The sequence below is a fragment of the Schistocerca nitens genome, chromosome 2 (genome assembly GCF_023898315.1).
Source record: "Schistocerca nitens isolate TAMUIC-IGC-003100 chromosome 2, iqSchNite1.1, whole genome shotgun sequence".
In the NCBI taxonomy this organism is placed as follows: Eukaryota; Metazoa; Arthropoda; class Insecta; order Orthoptera; family Acrididae; genus Schistocerca; species Schistocerca nitens.
In genome coordinates, this window is record NC_064615.1 from 694,451,322 (window position 1) to 694,470,407 (window position 19,086).

At 43.6% G+C, this 19,086-nt stretch overlaps 1 protein-coding gene across 1 annotated transcript in view; it reads left to right on the forward strand.

The window, feature by feature from the left end:
- Positions 1–12,573, forward strand: part of LOC126234564 (uncharacterized) — a 54,190-nt gene extending 41,617 nt beyond the window's left edge. The window contains exon 3 of the mRNA XM_049943267.1: positions 10,870–12,573. Within this exon, the coding sequence (XP_049799224.1) occupies positions 10,870–11,265 (396 nt within the window). The 3' untranslated portion in view covers positions 11,266–12,573. The remainder of the gene's footprint in view (positions 1–10,869) is intronic.
- The last annotated feature ends 6,513 nt before the right edge of the window (positions 12,574–19,086 follow it).

The following is a 19,086-nucleotide window of genomic DNA, read 5'->3' on the forward strand; positions in this document are numbered from 1 at the left end:
AAAGCTTTTGTTCTAGGCGTGAGGGCCACCTTCGCTGCAGCCGTTATGAGCTGAGATTTACAGAAATTTAATGCAGAGAGACGATTGCCTCACTCATAGCTTCTATCATTTTAGCAAGGTGGAATATCTCTGGTGCTGCTGCCAGAGGGGGAATGTTGGTGGTGGAAGTGGTTGTTGCTCTCTGGTCTTCTGAGTGGGTGAATGTGTTGTGGCTTGCAGCTTGTGGATTTTGGGGGATGGTATGGGTCGTTGATTGCATGAGTACCTAGGGGGGGGGGCAGGAGTGGTGCTTCGCCTCTCAGACGGTCGATTTGCTGATGCTGTGCCTGGTGCCCTGGTGCCCAGCGGTTGGATCCACTGATATGGTCTTCCTTTTGATTGATGGTCGTCTTGCTAAGACTTCACCTTATATAGTGGAAGCTGCAGGGGAGAGGGAAGGTGTAAGGGTGTAAAACCTCACCAGGCTTGTGGTAGCATGTCACGTGGGTGGACATTTGCTGGTGAGATCTCAAGGGATAGCGTCTCTGGCCAGCAACTAATCAAATACGTTGCTCGTTTTTTCGCACAACTGCCATACTATGCCAACGGCAGATGGCACTGCTAAATTGGACTCACGAACGCGGGCGAAATAATATTTTCACGTGATACACTGCTGCGGTTGTGGAAGCACGTTTCGTTAATCTTAATGACTCCATATGTTTCACCTTCCTTGGTATCTTCATGACGGGTAACTAAATGAGTAATGGTATGTCCTTCAAACGACTCTAGCACACGTCTGTAAGACGGATGAAGGCACAGGAGAAGGTGAAGTATATACCATTACTTATTTAGTTACCCGTCATGAAGATATCAAGGAAGGTGAAACATATGGAGTCAGCAGGGTACACCCTTTAAGATTAACGAAACGTGCTTCCACAACCGCAGCAGTGTATCACGTGAAAATATTATTCGCCATCGCTTGCCACGGTAATGATGCATGATACCCATACTACCAAATCCAACCTTGCATGAACTATCGCAGCTAGTAAGCCACTACTGCTCTTACTACCCATCCCACTGTCGCAGAGGTTTTTTTCCCACGTCACGAGCGATGGCACTTCTTTCCCTCTGCTCTTCAAATCGCTACCCTCACCCGCGTTTCGTGCACTATCTGTCACCTGATGGACCGTGTTAATGCGTAGTCTTACCCAGACGCACTGATAACATCACATCACAGCATCCTGTGATCCACTTACTAGATAACTAACATGTTTACGGAGGTGACAGTAGGGGCCCTATCTCTATTCTGCTTCTTTCTACTCGAGCTTATATATCATAGATACCTTTGTTGACGATTTATTCTCAAGCATTTATATTCCTGATAATTTTGCTGGTGCTTGCTTCTCCATATCTTTGTTATGCTTTCTTGCCAACCATTTATATCCATAATGATTTCATCAAAGTTTTCTTCTCAGGCATTTATATCCTTGATACTTTCGTGAACATCTCCAGAATGGAGTATTGTCATACCTTCTACGAGTGACAAGTCCTTTCTGCTAGCGTATTGATTGTCTCCACAGGCTCTCGAATTCTACACTTAATTGCTGCTCAATTTCTTCATAATGTGTGTTAATATCCTGATCAGTCCTCTTAGAAATTGTATTAACCTTTCTAGTAATTTCAATTTTTGTAGTACAGCTTTTAAGATTTTAATTTCTTTTCTCGACTTTCTTGTTATAACATGTAAGATTTTCGTTGATAGTTTCAGTTTTTGCATCGACATAGAAACATGTGTTTAGCCCATGCATCATTCCCTCAAAATGAATGTATGATATTATACAAATTTTACCATAGTGTAATGAATAACAGTGTGATCACCATCTATCACTATCTTCACAAGCAAGTTTGGTATCAAGGCCCATCAACTGATACGTTAGTATATTAAATTCTTTTAGTGTGTCATAGATTCCCGCTGCTCGTTTAATATTTTGTATGAGAATAAACATATTGAATAGTTTTGTTGGTCTAGAAGTATATAAATAATTCAGCTCTCGAGGCTCTGAAGATTCATTTGTGGCAGCGCGGAGTGGCTGTGCGGTCTGGGGCGCTATGTCACGGATTACGCGGCCCCTCCCGCCGGAGTTTCGAGTCCTCCCTCGAGCATGGGTGTGTGTTGCTCTTAGCATAAGATATTTTAAGTAGTGTGTAAGTCTAGGGACCGATGACCTCAGCAGTTTCGTCCCCTAGGAATTCACACACATTTGAACATTTTGATTCATTTGTGAGAACACATCATGTGACTGTACTTGTCCATAGTAGGCAATATACTGGTGGAATTACATATTGGTACATTATCTTTTAAAAAGAAACTCCTGGAAATTTCATCTGCATCGACCATCACTCAACGGTCTTAAATTATCAGTAATCAAAACCCCATACTTTGTGCGATTCCAGCAAACTTCGCATATAGTCACAGATTCCTTGAATGTCATTCACATTTATATGCACCTGATAAATTTGTCTTTAATTCGTACTATTTTGAAGATGATAATAATGTGTGTTTTATCACTAACCATTTTGGAATTTTACTGTATGTTTGGCTCAAATGAAAGACAGCTACCACCTTGTAATGACCAAAGCGGAAATATTTCTGTATTTAATCTTGGTTTCCTACAGCAACATCATCAAATATAAACGAAGTATTAGACTTTACTCCGTCAGGAGATGGGACATCGCTGCTTTCATTGTGTTACACCATCAATGCTCTATTGTAAGAGCTAGTATTTGGGTTGAAATTATGCTTTCGAAAATACACTCCTGGAAATTGAAATAAGAACACCGTGAATTCATTGTCCCAGGAAGGGGAAACTTTATTGACACATTCCTGGGGTCAGATACATCACATGATCACACTGACAGAACCACAGGCACATAGACACAGGCAACAGAGCATGCACAATGTCGGCACTAGTACAGTGTATATCCACCTTTCGCAGCAATGCAGGCTGCTATTCTCCCATGGAGACGATCGTAGAGATGCTGGATGTAGTCCTGTGGAACGGCTTGCCATGCCATTTCCACCTGGCGCCTCAGTTGGACCAGCGTTCGTGCTGGACGTGCAGACCGCGTGAGACGACGCTTCATCCAGTCCCAAACATGCTCAATGGGGGACAGATCCGGAGATCTTGCTGGCCAGGGTAGTTGACTTACACCTTCTAGAGCACGTTGGGTGGCACGGGATACATGCGGACGTGCATTGTCCTGTTGGAACAGCAAGTTCCCTTGCCGGTCTAGGAATGGTAGAACGATGGGTTCGATGACGGTTTGGATGTACCGTGCACTATTCAGTGTCCCCTCGACGATCACCAGTGGTGTACGGCCAGTGTAGGAGATCGCTCCCCACACCATGATGCCGGGTGTTGGCCCTGTGTGCCTCGGTCGTATGCAGTCCTGATTGTGGCGCTCACGTGCACGGCGCCAAACACGCATACGACCATCATTGGCACCAAGGCAGAAGCGACTCTCATCGCTGAAGACGACACGTCTCCATTCGTCCCTCCATTCACGCCTGTCGCGACACCACTGGAGGCGGGCTGCACGATGTTGGGGCGTGAGCGGAAGACGGCCTAACGGTGTGCGGGACCGTAGCCCAGCTTCATGGAGACGGTTGCGAATGGTCCTCGCCGATACCCCAGGAGCAACAGTGTCCCTAATTTGCTGGGAAGTGGCGGTGCGGTCCCCTACGGCACTGCGTAGGATCCTACGGTCTTGGCGTGCATCCGTGCGTCGCTGCGGTCCGGTCCCAGGTCGACGGGCACGTGCACCTTCCGCCGACCACTGGCGACAACATCGATGTACTGTGGAGACCTCACGCCCCACGTGTTGAGCAATTCGGCGGTACGTCCACCCGGCCTCCCGCATGCCCACTATACGCCCTCGCTCAAAGTCCGTCAACTGCACATACGGTTCACGTCCACGCTGTCGCGGCATGCTACCAGTGTTAAAGACTGCGATGGAGCTCCGTATGCCACGGCAAACTGGCTGACACTGACGGCGATGGCCAACACCGCGGTTCCTGGTGTGTCCGCTGTGCCGTGCGTGTGATCATTGCTTGTACAGCCCTCTCGCAGTGTCCGGAGCAAGTATGGTGGGTCTGACACACCGGTGTCAATGTGTTCTTTTTTCAATCTCCAGGAGTGTACATACACCACCTGAAGCGTTTTTAAGAAGGGTTGTAGAACAGCTGCACTTAATTGTAGGTCTCTGTCGCTGACATCAATCTCTTGTAGAATTATGGAACATGTTCTATGCTTTCATATTGTGACGATTTTGAAGATCAAAAATCACCTTCAAAAAATCAAACAGCGAACTTGTGAAACTCAGCTCACTCTGTAACTCCTTGAGATACACAATGCTGTAGATATCAGCACTTACGTTTATGCAGACTTCAGGTTGACATTTGACACCATCATACACTGACATTAAGTGAAAAGATCTCCAACTTACCGAGCACTGGACCACACTTGCGGCAGGATTCGAGACTTCTTTGCAGAGAGAACACAACCCGTCGCTCTTATGGGAACAAAATCGACGTATGTAAAGGCAATTTCAGGAGTGCCCCATGGAAGTGTGATATGACATAAGCTGTTTACAATACGCGGGGTGAGTCGCTTAAGTCGTAGCACACCTTTTGCTTCGTGAACGGTTCCAGATATCGAAACAAGGTTTTCTGAAAATAATGGTATGCTAAGGGGCACATAATGTTACGTATGGATAATGCTCTGAGCCTGGTACCAACCGAGATATCGAAAGAAGTGTGAGTTTTTAAAGGAACTGTATACGTTTCATACTTGTACTCCGAAGCTCTGGGAAAGATAGTTACAATTTTATAGTGCTTGTTAATATTGACATTTAAACCTTTCGCAAAATAATCCGAGGAATGTACTAAAATAGGAAAGCAATGCTGTCAGAGTCGGTAATGTGGATGTAAACATCGCTAGCGTATTACGATTGCAGTGGGCAAAGGGCCATTGTGACTCGACCGTCGATCAATCAAATCGTGCCGGCTCTTCGAAAGCGTCACATTTTTGCAACGCTGGATACTTGACGACCTGCACCCGCGGTGTAGGGGTAGCGTCTTTGACTAGTAATAAAAGCATTCTCGGTCCCGGGTTCGAAACTCGCCGCCGCTTGATTCTTGATTGATAATCAGCATTGGCGGCCGGAGACTTACGGCCAAAGAAGGAACCCTCATTCTGCCAACGGCCTTACCAAGGAGGGTGGAGGAGCGAACAGATGTTAAGGAAACTGTCTTGTCCTAGGGTTGGGAAGCTGCCAATAAAAACGGAAGAATCAGCAATGATTAACACCATGAGACTGTAGAAGGCAAAGGAAACCACTGCATTAAACACACATAACGTGGATCCACAGTACATGTTGTCTGTAACTGACAAAAGATTCCGGAATAGTCCCCATTCGTATCTCTTGGAGGGGACTGCCAAAGGGGAGGTCACCATGAGAGAATGACTAAATAACAAACGAAAGGATAACGTTCTAAGAATCGGGGCGCGGAATGTCGGAAGCTTGAACATGGTAGGGAAGCTAGAAAATCTGAAAAGGGAAATGCAAAGGCTCAATTTAGATGTAGTAGTGGTCAGTGAAGTGAAATGGAAAGAAGATAAGGATTTCTGGTCAGATGAGTGTAGGGTAATATCAACAGCAGGAGAAAATGGTATAACGGGAGCAGGATTCGTTATGAATAGGAAGGTAGGATAGAGAGTTTGTTATTGTGAACAGTTCAGTAACAGGCTTGTTCTTGTCAGAAGCGACAGCAAACCAATACAGACAACGGCAGTTCAGGTATACATGTCGACCTAGCAAGCTGACGATGAAGAGATAGAGAAAGTATATGAGGATACTGAAGGGGTAATACAGTATGTAAAGGGAGATAAGAATCTAACAGACTGGAAAGCAGTTGTAGAGGAAGGAGCAGTAGAAAACATTACAGAATGTGGGCTTGGGACAAAAAATGAGAGAGGAGAAAGACTAATTGAGTTATGTAATAAATTTCAGCTAGTAATAGCGAATACTCAGTTCAAGATCACAAGAGGAGGAGGTATACTAAGAACAGACCAGGAGGTACAGGAAGATTTCACTTAGATTGCGTCATGGTTAGGCAAAGATTTCGAAATCAGACATTGGATTGTAAGGCATACCCAGGAGCAGTTATAGCTTCAGATCACAATTTATTGGTAATGAAGAGTAGGTTGAAGAGATTAGTCAAGAAGAATCAGTACACAAAAAAGTGGGATACGTAAGTACTAAGGAATGACAAGATACCCTTGAAGTTCTCTAAGTATACAGATGCAGCAATAAGGAATAGCTCAGGAGGCAACAGAGTTGAACAGGAATGGACATCTCTAAACAGGGCAGGGCACTCACAGAAGTTGGATAAAAAAATATAGATAAAAAGAAAGTAATTGCAAAGAAACAGGGGGAATGGAACAAATACCGCAGCTGATCTATGAAAGAAGAAAGTAAAAAAATGTTCAGGGAAATTCAAGAATTTTGTTTTGAACATTTGTGGTAAGTTCCTATGGGGCCAAAATGCTGAGGTCATCGGTCCCTAGGCTTACACACTACTTAGTCTAACATACCCTACGGACAAAACACACACACACACACACACACACACACACACACACACACACACGTGTCCGAGGGGGGACTCGAACCTCCAATGGGGGGAGCCGCGCGAACCGTTCAAGGTCCCTTAGACATCGCGGCTACTGCTCGCGGCGAATTTCAAGACAACAGAAATGCAAGTTGCTGAGGAATGAAATAAATAGGAAGTGCATGGAAGCTAAGACGAAATGGTTGAAAGAAAAACGTGAAGAAGTCGAAAAAGAAATGATTGTCGGAAGGACTGATTCAGCATTTAGGAAAGTCAAAACAACCTTCGATAAACATAAAAGCGAGGGTAGTAACGTTAAGAATGCAGTGGGCATTACACAGTTAAATGCAGAGGAGAGAACGGATGGTGGAAAGAGTACACTGAAGCCTCTATGAGGGGAAAGATTTGTCTGATGTGATTGAAGAACGAACAGGAGTTGATTCAGAAGAGGTCGGGGATCCAGCATTGGAATCGAAATTTAAGAGAGCTTTGGAGGACTTAAGGTCAAATAAGGCAGAAGGGATAGATAACATTCCATCAGAATTTCTAAAATCATTTGAGGAAGTCTCAGCAAAACGACTGTTCACGTTGGTGAATGTATGAGTCTGGCGACATACCATGTGACCTTTGGGAAAATGTCATCCACACAATTCCGAAGACTGTAAGACCAGTCAAGAGGAACAATTATCGTACCGTCAGCTTATCAGCTCATGCATCCTAGTTGACGACACGAATAACATACAGAAGAATGGAAAAAACCGAGGATAAGTCAGATGACGATCAGTTTGGCTTTAGGAAACATAAAGGCACGAGAGAGGCAATTCTGACGTTGCGGTTGATAATGGAAGCAAGACTAAAGAAAAATCAAGGGACGTTCATAGGATTTTTCTACCTGGAATAATCGTTCGACAATATAAAATGGTGCAAGATATTCGAAATTTTGAGAAAAATAGGCGTACGTTACAGGGAGAGACGAGTAATGTACAATATGTACGAGAGCCAAGAGGGCATAGTAAGAGTGGACGACCAAGAACGAAGTGCTCGGATTAAAAATGATATAAGACAGGGATGTAGTCTTTCTTCCCTACGGTTCAATCTGTGTATCGAATAAGCAATAATGGAAATAAAAGAACGGTTCAGGAGTGGAATTAAAATTCAAGGTGAAAAAATATCAATGATATGATTCGCTCATGACATTGCTGTCCTGAGTGAAAGTGAAGAAGAATTCCATGAGGTGCTGAACGGAATGAACAGTGTGATGAGTGCAGTAAATTGAGAGTTAGTTGAAGAAAGACGAAAGTAATGAGAAGTAGCAGAAATGGAGCAGTGTGAAACTTAAACACCAGAACTGATGGTCAGGAAGTAGATGAGGTTAAGGTATTTTGCTACCTAGACAGCAAAACAACCAGTGAATAACCAATGACGATCGGAGCAAGGAAGACATCAAAAGCACTGGCAAAAAGGGCATTCCTGGCCAAGAGAAGTTTACTAGTATCAAACTTAGGCCTTCATTTGAAGAAGAAATTTCTGAGAATGTACGCTTGGAGCACAGCATTGCATGGTAGTGAAACATGGGATGTGGGGAAATCGGAATAGAAGAGAATCGGAGCATTTGTGCTGTGATGCTACAGACAAATGTTAATAATTAGGTGGACTGATAAGGTGAAGAATGAGGAGGTGCTGCGCAGAATCGGAGAGGAAAGGAATATGTGGGAAACACTGACAAGGAGAAGAGAAAGGATGATAGCACATCTGTTAAGACAGCAGGGAATAACTTCCATGGTACTAGATGGAACGGTAGAGAGTAAAACTTGTATAGGAAGTCAGAGATTGGAATACACCCAGCAAATAATTAGGACGTAGGCTGCAAGTGGTATTCTGAGATGAAGAGTTTGGCACCGGAGAGGAATTCGTGTCGGGCCGCATTAAACCAATGAGAAGACTGTTAGAACGATGACTCAAAAAAACTAAGGATAAAAAGTCAATGATCGTCCTCACATTCATCGTCATCGATATGAACGGCGATTAGAAACGTGTAGCGTGCCACGGACGCAGGCTGGCGAGAGCAGTATTATGCTGTGGGAGACATTTTCCTGCGCTATGGTAATAATGGAAGACACTCTGACAGCTGCGAACCACCTGCACCTTTTCATGCTTGATGTCACCTTTCAGCAGTATGACTGTCCATGTCTCAGAGCCAGAACGAGCTACAGTGCTTTGAAGAGCATTATAGTGAACTGACGTTGATATCTCGGCGACCAGAATCGCCTGATGTGAATCCTACGGAACCCATTCGGGGTCTCTGTTGCGTGCCATCACATGACCTGTGCATAGACATCCAGTGTTAATACCTTCACAAACCTACCAAAAAACTGTCGGATCCCTGACACGCAGAGTCAGTGATTTATTTCGTTCCAAAGACAGTCAAACAAGCTATTAATCAGGTGGTCATAATGCTCTGGCACATCAGTGTATGTGCAAATGTTTGAGTTCATGTGTCATACAATTAAGAACTACTGTTTAATAGCAACAAAGTCTCGCAAGTTTGACAACATCATAATTAGCATAATAGAAAGTCGATGTGTGCACTAATTTCATCATCATCATCATCATCTTAATAAGCATTCCACTAAGGATCATAATTATAGTAACAAGCCTGCAGACTGTGTGTACGTAAACTTGTAAGTAAGAGTAGTACTGTTTCTGTTTGTCGGTTTCACCTACGTTGTGAACGTCAGCCATTTTTTCTGTTGTGCCCCCTGTCTTAGTCAGCACTACGTCTTTAGGCCACAAGTGGCCCATCGGGACCATCCGACCGCCGTGTCATCCTCAGATGATGCGGATAGGAGGGGCGTGTGGTCAGCACACCGCTCTCCGGGTCGTTATGTTCTGTGACCGGAGCCGCTAATATTCGGTCGAGTAGCTCCTCAATCGGCTTCACGAAGCTGAGTGCACCACAGAAAATGGGAACAGCACATGGAGGCCCGGATCGTCACTCATCTAAGTGCTGGCCACGCCCGACAGCGCTTACCTTCGGTGATCTGACAGGAACCGGTGTATCCTCTGCGGCAAGGCCGTTGCCCCTTCCCTTAGTCACCTTCTTGTGATTTGATGGTTGTTCCTGTGTATTTACGAAGTGTGTTAGATATGTTGTTGGTAGTATGTACAGCCAGTTTGTGCATGTGCACAGCCGGCCGGGGTGGCCGAGCGGTTCTAGGCACTACAGTCTGTAACCGCGAGACCGCTACGGTCGCAGGTTCGAATCCAGCCTCGGTCATGGATGTGTGTGATGTCCTTAGGTTAGTTAGGTTTAAGTAGTTCTAAGTTCTAGGGGACTGATAACCTCAGAAGTTAAGTCCCATAGTGCTCAGAGCCATTTGAAGCATTTGAATTTGCATGTGCACATCTGCTTGGCTGAAATGTTAAGATATCAGGACGCAAGCGCATCCAGGCAGGCAGACTCCCTCACAAGCTTCTGAAAAACCTTTTGCTCATAACTTAGCTTTTATGCTTTAGAATTCCTGGTCATTTTTGAGACCCTTTGGTTTTCATGCTACTTTATTCCCTGGAACTGTGAAATTTAGGAAGTGAAATTTGTAGAAATATAAAGGCTTTTAACTTTTTCCTTTGGGAATTGTGATCTCAGTGAACATCAGCCCACTCCTGCCTTGGACCACCACCTAAACTTCTCCCAATAGAACTTGTTAGTGACAAGCTTGCACGACAATACCAAAGTAGTGGCAACATGCAGGAAATGTAGAGTTGGTTAAATGGCTCAAATGGTTCAACTGGCTCTGAGCACTATGGGACTTAACATCTGCTGTCATCAGTCCCCTAGAACTTAGAACTACTTAAACCTAACTAACCTAAGGACATCACACACATCCATGCCCAATGCAGGATTCGAACCTGCGACCGTAGCAGTCGCGCGGTTCCGGACTGAGCGCCTAGAGCCGCGAGACCACCGCGGCCGGCTAGAGTTGGTTACAATAGCTGTGATCAGACTTACCTCGGTGAAGACACAACGGCTGTCTCTCAGCCCAACCGAAAGCAATGTAGCGTCTGTATATTTTTTCCTCATTTACCTTGATATTGTAATCACTGAATCATTCCTTCTAGGTTCTTAACGTTTCTAGCCAGATGGTGTTCCTTCCAATCTGTACCACCTCAGAGCTATCCAGTAAAGATGTTACAAAGTTACTGTTTTGATGTCTCAGGGTAGCAAGGTGCACAGTGGGGCAGCGGACCTGCTGCACTTCCTGTACAGGAACGCCAGCGTTGAGGTGCACCGCGACCACCTGGACACGCTGCTGGCCGACTACCACGGCACGCTGGTGGCGCTCCTGCGTCAGCTGGACATGGCTGCCGAGGCGGACAGCTACCCCCTGGAGGCACTCGTCGACGACGTGCAGGCGGCCGGCGCCTGTGCCGTCTACTACAGCGCACTGAGCCTCATGTCGCTTACCTCGCACAGCCACACTTCCGAGTGGGGGAAGTTTTTCCAAATCGCCGACGCCTCGGCGTCTCTCATGGAAGATGTTTTCAGAAATCCCCACTATGTTTCGTGTTTGAAATACCTTGCACCAGTATTTGACAGAAAGGGTCTCCTATGAGTTAACGTGATAGCAGAGTGGTCTGGTGATGAAAAATCCTATATTGACTAGAACAGTCGTTCTAACCTTTCTTAGACCATTACACCTGAGTGCAATCAGACATTATGTGGAACCCCCCCCCCTCCACCCCTCCTCCCGTCACTGCTCTCTGTTGCACCCCACTCCCCCACATTATCACCAACTTTAGCACCTAACTAAACTGTAGAATGAAAGACTTTTCTTGGAACACTTTTATTTTTAAAATGATGAAAAGTGAATGATATTTAGTCTGTGTGTGTGTGTGTGTGTGAGAGAGAGAGAGAGAGAGTGAGGGAGAGAGAGGGGGGAGAGGGGGGAGTGTGTATGTGCATTCGAAGGAGTCACGAAGGAATTCGTGGTGCTTCGCAAGTACTACCAATAATTCCTTCTCAGATAGGAAATGCTGACTATCTATAATGGTGGACACTTGTTACAAAACATACTTCCTCTGCGTTACCCGTTTCCTTTGTGGCACTTGCTTGGCCTACACACTGCAGTCTCATTTAAAATCAAACAGGTTCAGACGTGTGCACTATACTTACTATTTGTAGATCACCTTACTGCTGCATTCCTTCCTTTTGAAATGGCAGAAATCGGACGATTTCAGACTGTTAATGCTTTGTGTCTAACCAGTCTAATAATAATAATAATAATAATAATAATAATAATAACATTGTATACAGCACTATAGTAGCCCTAATGTAGTCATTGCTGTGTCATTCTGTCACTTAATTTATTTATCTGTTACGGAGCGAGTAATGAAGCAATTTATGGACTATGCAGTTCCTATCTACATCTTTGAAAAGACATTTTCTTGAGATACTTAATCTACAACTTGAAATGACATTTTCTTGAGATATTTAGCATATGTTACGTATATGTCTCACTTTTGTCATCAGCGATGTACGGATCAAAGCACAAAATATGTGTGTAGTGGGTCGACTATGTGGGGAACCTGTAACCTCCACCGCTTTAATGTTACTAGTTGATAAAAAGTAATTATTTATAACTTATGTAATCAACATTAGAGCCTTACGAAAGTGTGATGATAGTAATGATCTTTTGAAAATAATTTACTTTCGTGGCTGAAACAGAATCGAATCATTTGGTTTTTATCGCTCAGAAAATTTCAGTTTACCCCTCAGGGGGTAATTAGTCCCAAGTTGAAACCAATGGACTAGAATGATAAGTGGTGTCGATGGTAGAGATGTACTTTCCACAGATTTCTCTTTGGATGTTGTGCAAATTTCGGAGAAAATAGTGATAAATAGAGTCTTCGATTTAACTATATTATTGCTCCAGTGCGAAAATTTATTGAATAGAATGAAGCTGAGACAAGCAATAGACTTGGATTGCATTCCCTTTTTATTTTATCATAACTAGTGACTTTTTCCCATCCACTGACCATCGTATTGGAATTACACACATGAGAACAACATGTGTTTCAGACACAACCGTTGCTTAAAGCGGCATTGAAAGTGCCAGAAGGTGAAGAAGTCATTCAGCCTTTAATCTGACAGCCGGGCTATTGGACAGGACTGTCTTAGGTTAACAGTTAGATCGAAATAAGCGTCTGTACAGAGGCTCTCTCTCACGAATACACACACACACACACACACACACACACACACTCACTCACTCACACACACACACACACAGTTTAAATACACGATACCAGAAGCAAAAAAGTCTCAGTAAACATAGGGTCGAAAATGCGTGCCTTAAGAGCTACGAGCAATTTTTCATCTTCCGTACTGTGAAGCAAATCTCTTCTACTGAAAGCTCTTTGCTTTCCATATCATGGGAAATGGTAAAGTGGACGAAAACAAGAAAAAAAATTTCCATTAAACATGTGCACTAAAATGCATACCTTAAGAGCTATGAAAACGTGCTCAATTTCGCTACTTGGAAACATAACTCTTCTAATGAACAATTGCTCATAACTTTTAAGGTATGCATTTTAGAGCAAATGTTTACTGGACATTTTTTTCTTGTTTTGGCCCATACTTCTACTTACCGAAATTTGGAAAGCAAAGAGCTTTCAGTAGAAGAGATTAGCTTCACAGTATCGAAGATGAAAAATTGCTCGTAGTTCTTAAGGCACGCATTTTCGACCGTATGTTTACTGAGACTTTTTTTGCTTCTAGTATCGTCTACTTTCAACTGTATGCGTTTATGTCATTAATTCTGATACACCCTAACCAAACAGTTACATCTAACATATATACCGGATGTTCAAAAAGTCAGTATAAATTTGAAAACTGAACAAATCACGGAATAATGTAGATAGAGAGGTAAAAATTGACACAAATGCTTGGAATGACATGGGGTTATATTACAACCAAAAAAATATAAACGTTCAAAAAATGTCCGACAGATGGCGCTTCATGTGATCAGAATAGCAATAATTAGCGTAACAAAGTAAGACAAAGCAAAAATGATGTTCTTTATAGGAAATGCTCAATATATCCACCATCATTCCTCAACAATAGCTGTAGCTGAGGAATAATGTTGTGAACAGCACTGTAAAGCATGTCCGGAGTTATGGTGAGGCATTGGCGTCGGATGTTGTCTTTCAGCATCCCTAGAGATGTCGGTCGATCACGATACACTTGCGACTTCAGGTAACCCCAAAGCCAATAATCGCACGGACTTAGGTCTGAGGACCTGGGAGGCCAAGCATGACGAAAGTGGCGGCTGAGCACACGATCATCACCAAACGACGCGCGCAAGAGATCTTTCACGCGTCTAGCAAATACCCCATGTCATTCCAAGCATGTGTGTCATTTATTAAATTTTCAAATTTATACTGACTTTTTGATCACCCGGTACATATCTATATTCTTTGTAAGCAAGAGGAGTAACACATGAGAAGGAAGTGCTTCATGCTAGCGGTCCAGATTCATCATCAGTCAGTCTGATCTCTTTTGTATTGAGGCCAGTCGAAACAGATGTGAACGATATATTGGATCTCTCTCCAGTCGTAATATGGTGTTGCGCAGTGACTCAGAACCCTGGAAACGTAGCCATAAATCGAAGAAAAAAAACGAGTTTGGAGTTAAGAATCTTCGTTTAATACGTTGACTAGAGTCGCGCGCCGAGCTAGCCGGGCTGTAAAAGTACTGCACTGTTCAGATGAAATTTATTTGTTCAGAGAAATCAGACTGAAATTTTTTGAATGCAGGCTATTCGAGAATCTATGTACTTAATATTATTATTTAATTATTAATTAACTTCTTTCCGGAATGCAAGCAAAGAAATTGTGAAACGCAAGCAAAAAGAAAGAGGTACGTTTTAGATTCGCGACATTCCGTTTTCAATTTCATTTCATCCTTATGTATGCACTAGTATGTTCACGAAACAACCTTAAAATTCAGCTGATATTGGCAACTCCGACTTTGAGCCGTTTCTTGTATCACAGTTACAAAATATCATTCTTTACACTTAGAAAATAAAAATTAAAAATTATACTAAAATGCGAATAAAAAACTTATGTACACATATTCGTACAATTGTTATGACTATAATATTGTCAATAAGCTATTATAAAACAAAAATGCATTTACTCCAATTTTATCAATTGGTCAGCTGTCGGGAGATGCACAGGAATCAAGAAACAAGTTAATAAGCAGTATTGCCTAAGATTTTCTCGGAAGTTTTGTCGCAAGCTGTTGCCCCTCGGTACCTACTACAGAGCATTACGAGGGTCAGTAAGGAAGAAGATGAAGAAGAAAATAGAGATGAAGAACAGAAAGGAACAAGACGCAGATTAAGAAGACTTATAAAATTTTAAATATTCGTGACGTTGTCAGTCTGAGGGCGATATGCAGTGTATTATAACAGAAGAAGAAACCTTCATAAGCAAATATCACTAAAAAAATGATCTTAATGGATGGCAGGTTTCGACAGCCATCATCGGATCTTGTGCTTTAAAAGTTTTAAACGTATTGTCCAACAGTGTTGCAAGTCGCTTCACATTGCTTATGTACTTATCATTACCACGAAGATCACTACACATCGGCTTGGTAATGGTAGCGGTAGTAGTAGGATTTTAATGAAAAGTGCATATGGAGTGTGAAGCGACTTACAAACACTGATGGACAATATTTTTAAAAATTTTGAGGCGTAAGATGTCATGATGACTGCGAAGCTCTGTCGAAAATCGAAAACTATCAATGTTTGATGCTAACTTCTATTTTTAGTAATAAAGGTATTAAAAGAGGCATTTTTAAAATAAAGTTTACAATGCACATTATAAATCATGGCCAAAAGCACTTTTTGTCTACTTCATTCATTTTTTATAGATTTTTTTCGTCATATTGGATCCACCATATGGGATTTTTCAATTGAGAAACCCCATTATATCCATTTGGGTCATATTTGAGCAGATTTTGAAATTTTGGCCATGTTTTCAGGTTTCTGGCCCACTGCGCGACGCTACGAGGCGGAGACTACAGAGCTTCTCTCGTTTTCTATGCCAGCTGAGATGCATTTCAAAGCTCATTTTTCACTAACACTGGGCCTTCGGCAAATGCGGATGGATTTTTTGGTACCGGGTGCTGTTGTGCAAACGTTCAGTACCCCAGACCTTGTCCCTTTCCCTTTTGGCAATGTCTACAACTACAGGAATGAGGTTATCTACTGTGTGATGTCACGGTTGAGCGATCGACATACGCTTGCGGTTGTCAGAGTGATCTGTATCGAGTGATGTTGCCGATAAATAGATCGTTCCTCATAGGATCACGTGAATTTAACTAGAGGTGTCGCGCAATGGATAGCTCAGCGAGTTCAGTTAGTTAAATAGAGGTGACTCTAACTTACGTGGGACATGGAAGCTGTAAAGAGAGGCTGTTGAATTTTTTCTCTTTTCTATCTGAGTTGTCTCTGTTCTGACTGGTTTGATGCTGCCCGCCACGTGTCCAACTTTTCAGCTCGGAGGAGCACTTGCGTCCTGCGTCCTCAATTATTTGCTGGATGGATCCCAATCACTACCTTCCTCTACAGTTTTTACCTTCTATAGTTCTCTCTAGTACCATGCAAGCTATTCCTGATGTCTTAACAGATGCCCTGCCATCCTGTTCCAGATTCGCGAGTTTTCCATCAAGCTCGGAGGAGCACTTGCGTCCTGCGTCCTCAATTATTTGCTGGATGGATCCCAATCACTACCTTCCTCTACAGTTTTTACCTTCTATAGTTCTCTCTAGTACCATGCAAGCTATTCCTGATGTCTTAACAGATGCCCTGCCATCCTGTTCCAGATTCGCGAGTTTTCCATCAAGCTGACAGCAGCAGGACGTGCAGAACTGTGGGGAACCGACTCCTACAGTCTTGCAAATACTGGACAAGGGACAGTTTAGAGATAAGATCTATGAGTTTGAGTGAGGTCATCGTGCATCTGTGTGCTTCAGAGCGTGGCTCCAGCAGTCATCAGGCAGCTCGTGAACATTCGATCAGCTTCACCGTTTTCGAGATACCCGTTCACAGGTTCTGCGTAACAATAATCTGCCTTTGTCGAAGTCGCTTATCTCAATGGATTTCCCCATTTGCAGCCCAAATCTTCACTTGCCGTGTACGAACCGCTTACATACTTTCGTTACTGCTTCACGTTCCGAAACGCCACCAGGCGGCATCCAACTTCCCGGTGGACGGTGGTCATAATTTTTTGGCTTATCTGCGTAATAGGAACCATCAAGCTAGGAAGAAAACATTCAATGAAAATATACGAAGTTGATCTAACGTGGATTAAGCATATTTAGCAAGTGTGTGGCACACATCATCTGGCATGAATTTTCATTTGTAATAAATACATTGCTCATGCGTTATAATTGTGAGAGCAGTTACGATTTACATGCAGATTAAAATTTGATCATTAACAGCCATGCAATTATGTTCTTGCTATGATATACTGGCAACATACATGCTTCAATCCGTAGAGAGAGACGCTCTTCTTAAAATTCAATAAGTGCTTAACACAAAATGAAACATAAACATTAGGAAATACAAAATTAGATACGTATTTCGGGTACCTGATATTGTACTACAGGCTACGGACAAAGTTTAAGGTTACGGGCTCAAGATTCAGGCAAACTGTATTCATTGTAAGTCACTAACGTACACCACATAATACACTGAAGCGCCGAAGAAATTGGTCTAGGCATGCTTATTCAGATACAGAGATATGTAAACACGCAGAATACGGCGCTGCGGTCAGAAAGGGCTATATAAGAGAACAAGTGACTGGCACAGTTGTTAGATCGGTTACAGCTGCTACAGTGGCAAGTTATCAAGAGTTTAGTGAGTTTTAAAGTGGTGTTATAGTCGGCGCAGGAGCGATGGGACACAGCATTTCCGAGGTAGCAATGAAGTGGGGATTCTCCCGTACGACCAGTTCACGAGTGTACCTTGACTATCACGAATCCGGTAAGACATCAAATCTCCGACATCGCTGCGGCGGGAAAAACATCTTTAAAGAACGGGACCAACGACGACCAAGAGAATCGTTCAAAGTGACAGAATTGCTACCCTTCCGCAAATTGCTGCAGATTTTAATACTGGGCCATCAACAAGTGTCAGCATGCGAACCATTCAACTACACAACGTCGATGTGGGCTTTAGGACACAACCTCATGTATCCATGGACCCTGCATGTCAGCAGGGGCCTGTTCAAGTTGGTGGAGGTTCTGTAATGGTGTGGGGCGAGTGCAGTTGGAGTGATATGGGTCTCCTGGTACGTCTACATACGACTCTGACAGGTGACACGCAAGTGAGCATCCTGCCTGATCACCTGCATCCATTCTTGTCCACTGTGCTTTCCGATGGACTTGGGCAATTCCAGCAGGGAAATGCGACACCCCATACCTCCAGAATCGGTAGAGAGTGGCTTCAGGAATAATCTTCTGAGTTTAAACACTTCCGCTGATCACCAAACTCCCCAGACATGAACATTACTGAGTTTATCTGGAATGCCTTGCAACGTGATGTTGAGAAGAGATCTCCACCCCCTCGTATTCTTACTGATTTATGGACAGCCCTGCAGGATTCATAGTGTCAGTTCCCTTCAGCATTACTTCAGACATAAGTCGAGTCCATGCCACATCGTGCTGCGGCACTTCTGCGTGCTCGCGGTTGCCCTACACGATATTTGGCAAGTGTACCAGTTTATTTGGCTTTGTAGTGCATATGACAAACTCTGCACCTGGGCAACAGGTATTCCACAAAGAACTGGTATCTATCCAAAAAGACTGTCACTTACTCAGAAGAATGTATCATCAACGGGGAAAACGTAATACCGAAGACGAACAGCACACATATGTCATGAAATTTCTTACCATAATGCAGTCTGAAAATAACGTAACGGCCATCTCTCGGGTCAGGAGGTCAGTGGGCATTTAGGCCGGACAGGTGAGACAGCGGTGTTACAAGATTTAGTGTCTGAGGGCTGGTAAGTGTTTCGGTCTTAAGACCGAAGCAGCGGTGCCTGTAACAACATATTATTAACGTTATTGCTACGAAGGTTATTGTTTTCTCTGGCACTCAGGAAACGTGCGGAGCCGCGCTCAGGCGTCGGTGAGGAATGCTGGAGACTGGACTCTGGCTGTTTATGTAGCTTGTGGCAGGTCGGGCACACTGGTTGATAGCAGGGCTCACGTGCTGCCCGCGGTGGGCCTCAGCGCTCTCGAGGACATTCGTATGCTTAGACCTGTACGCACAGCATCTTCTTTTTTTCCATTTTGTTCGGTATCGTTCTTTGATTTTGGTCTGGGTGGACGTCACACGACATCCGTTCAAGTTGATCGTTGTTTC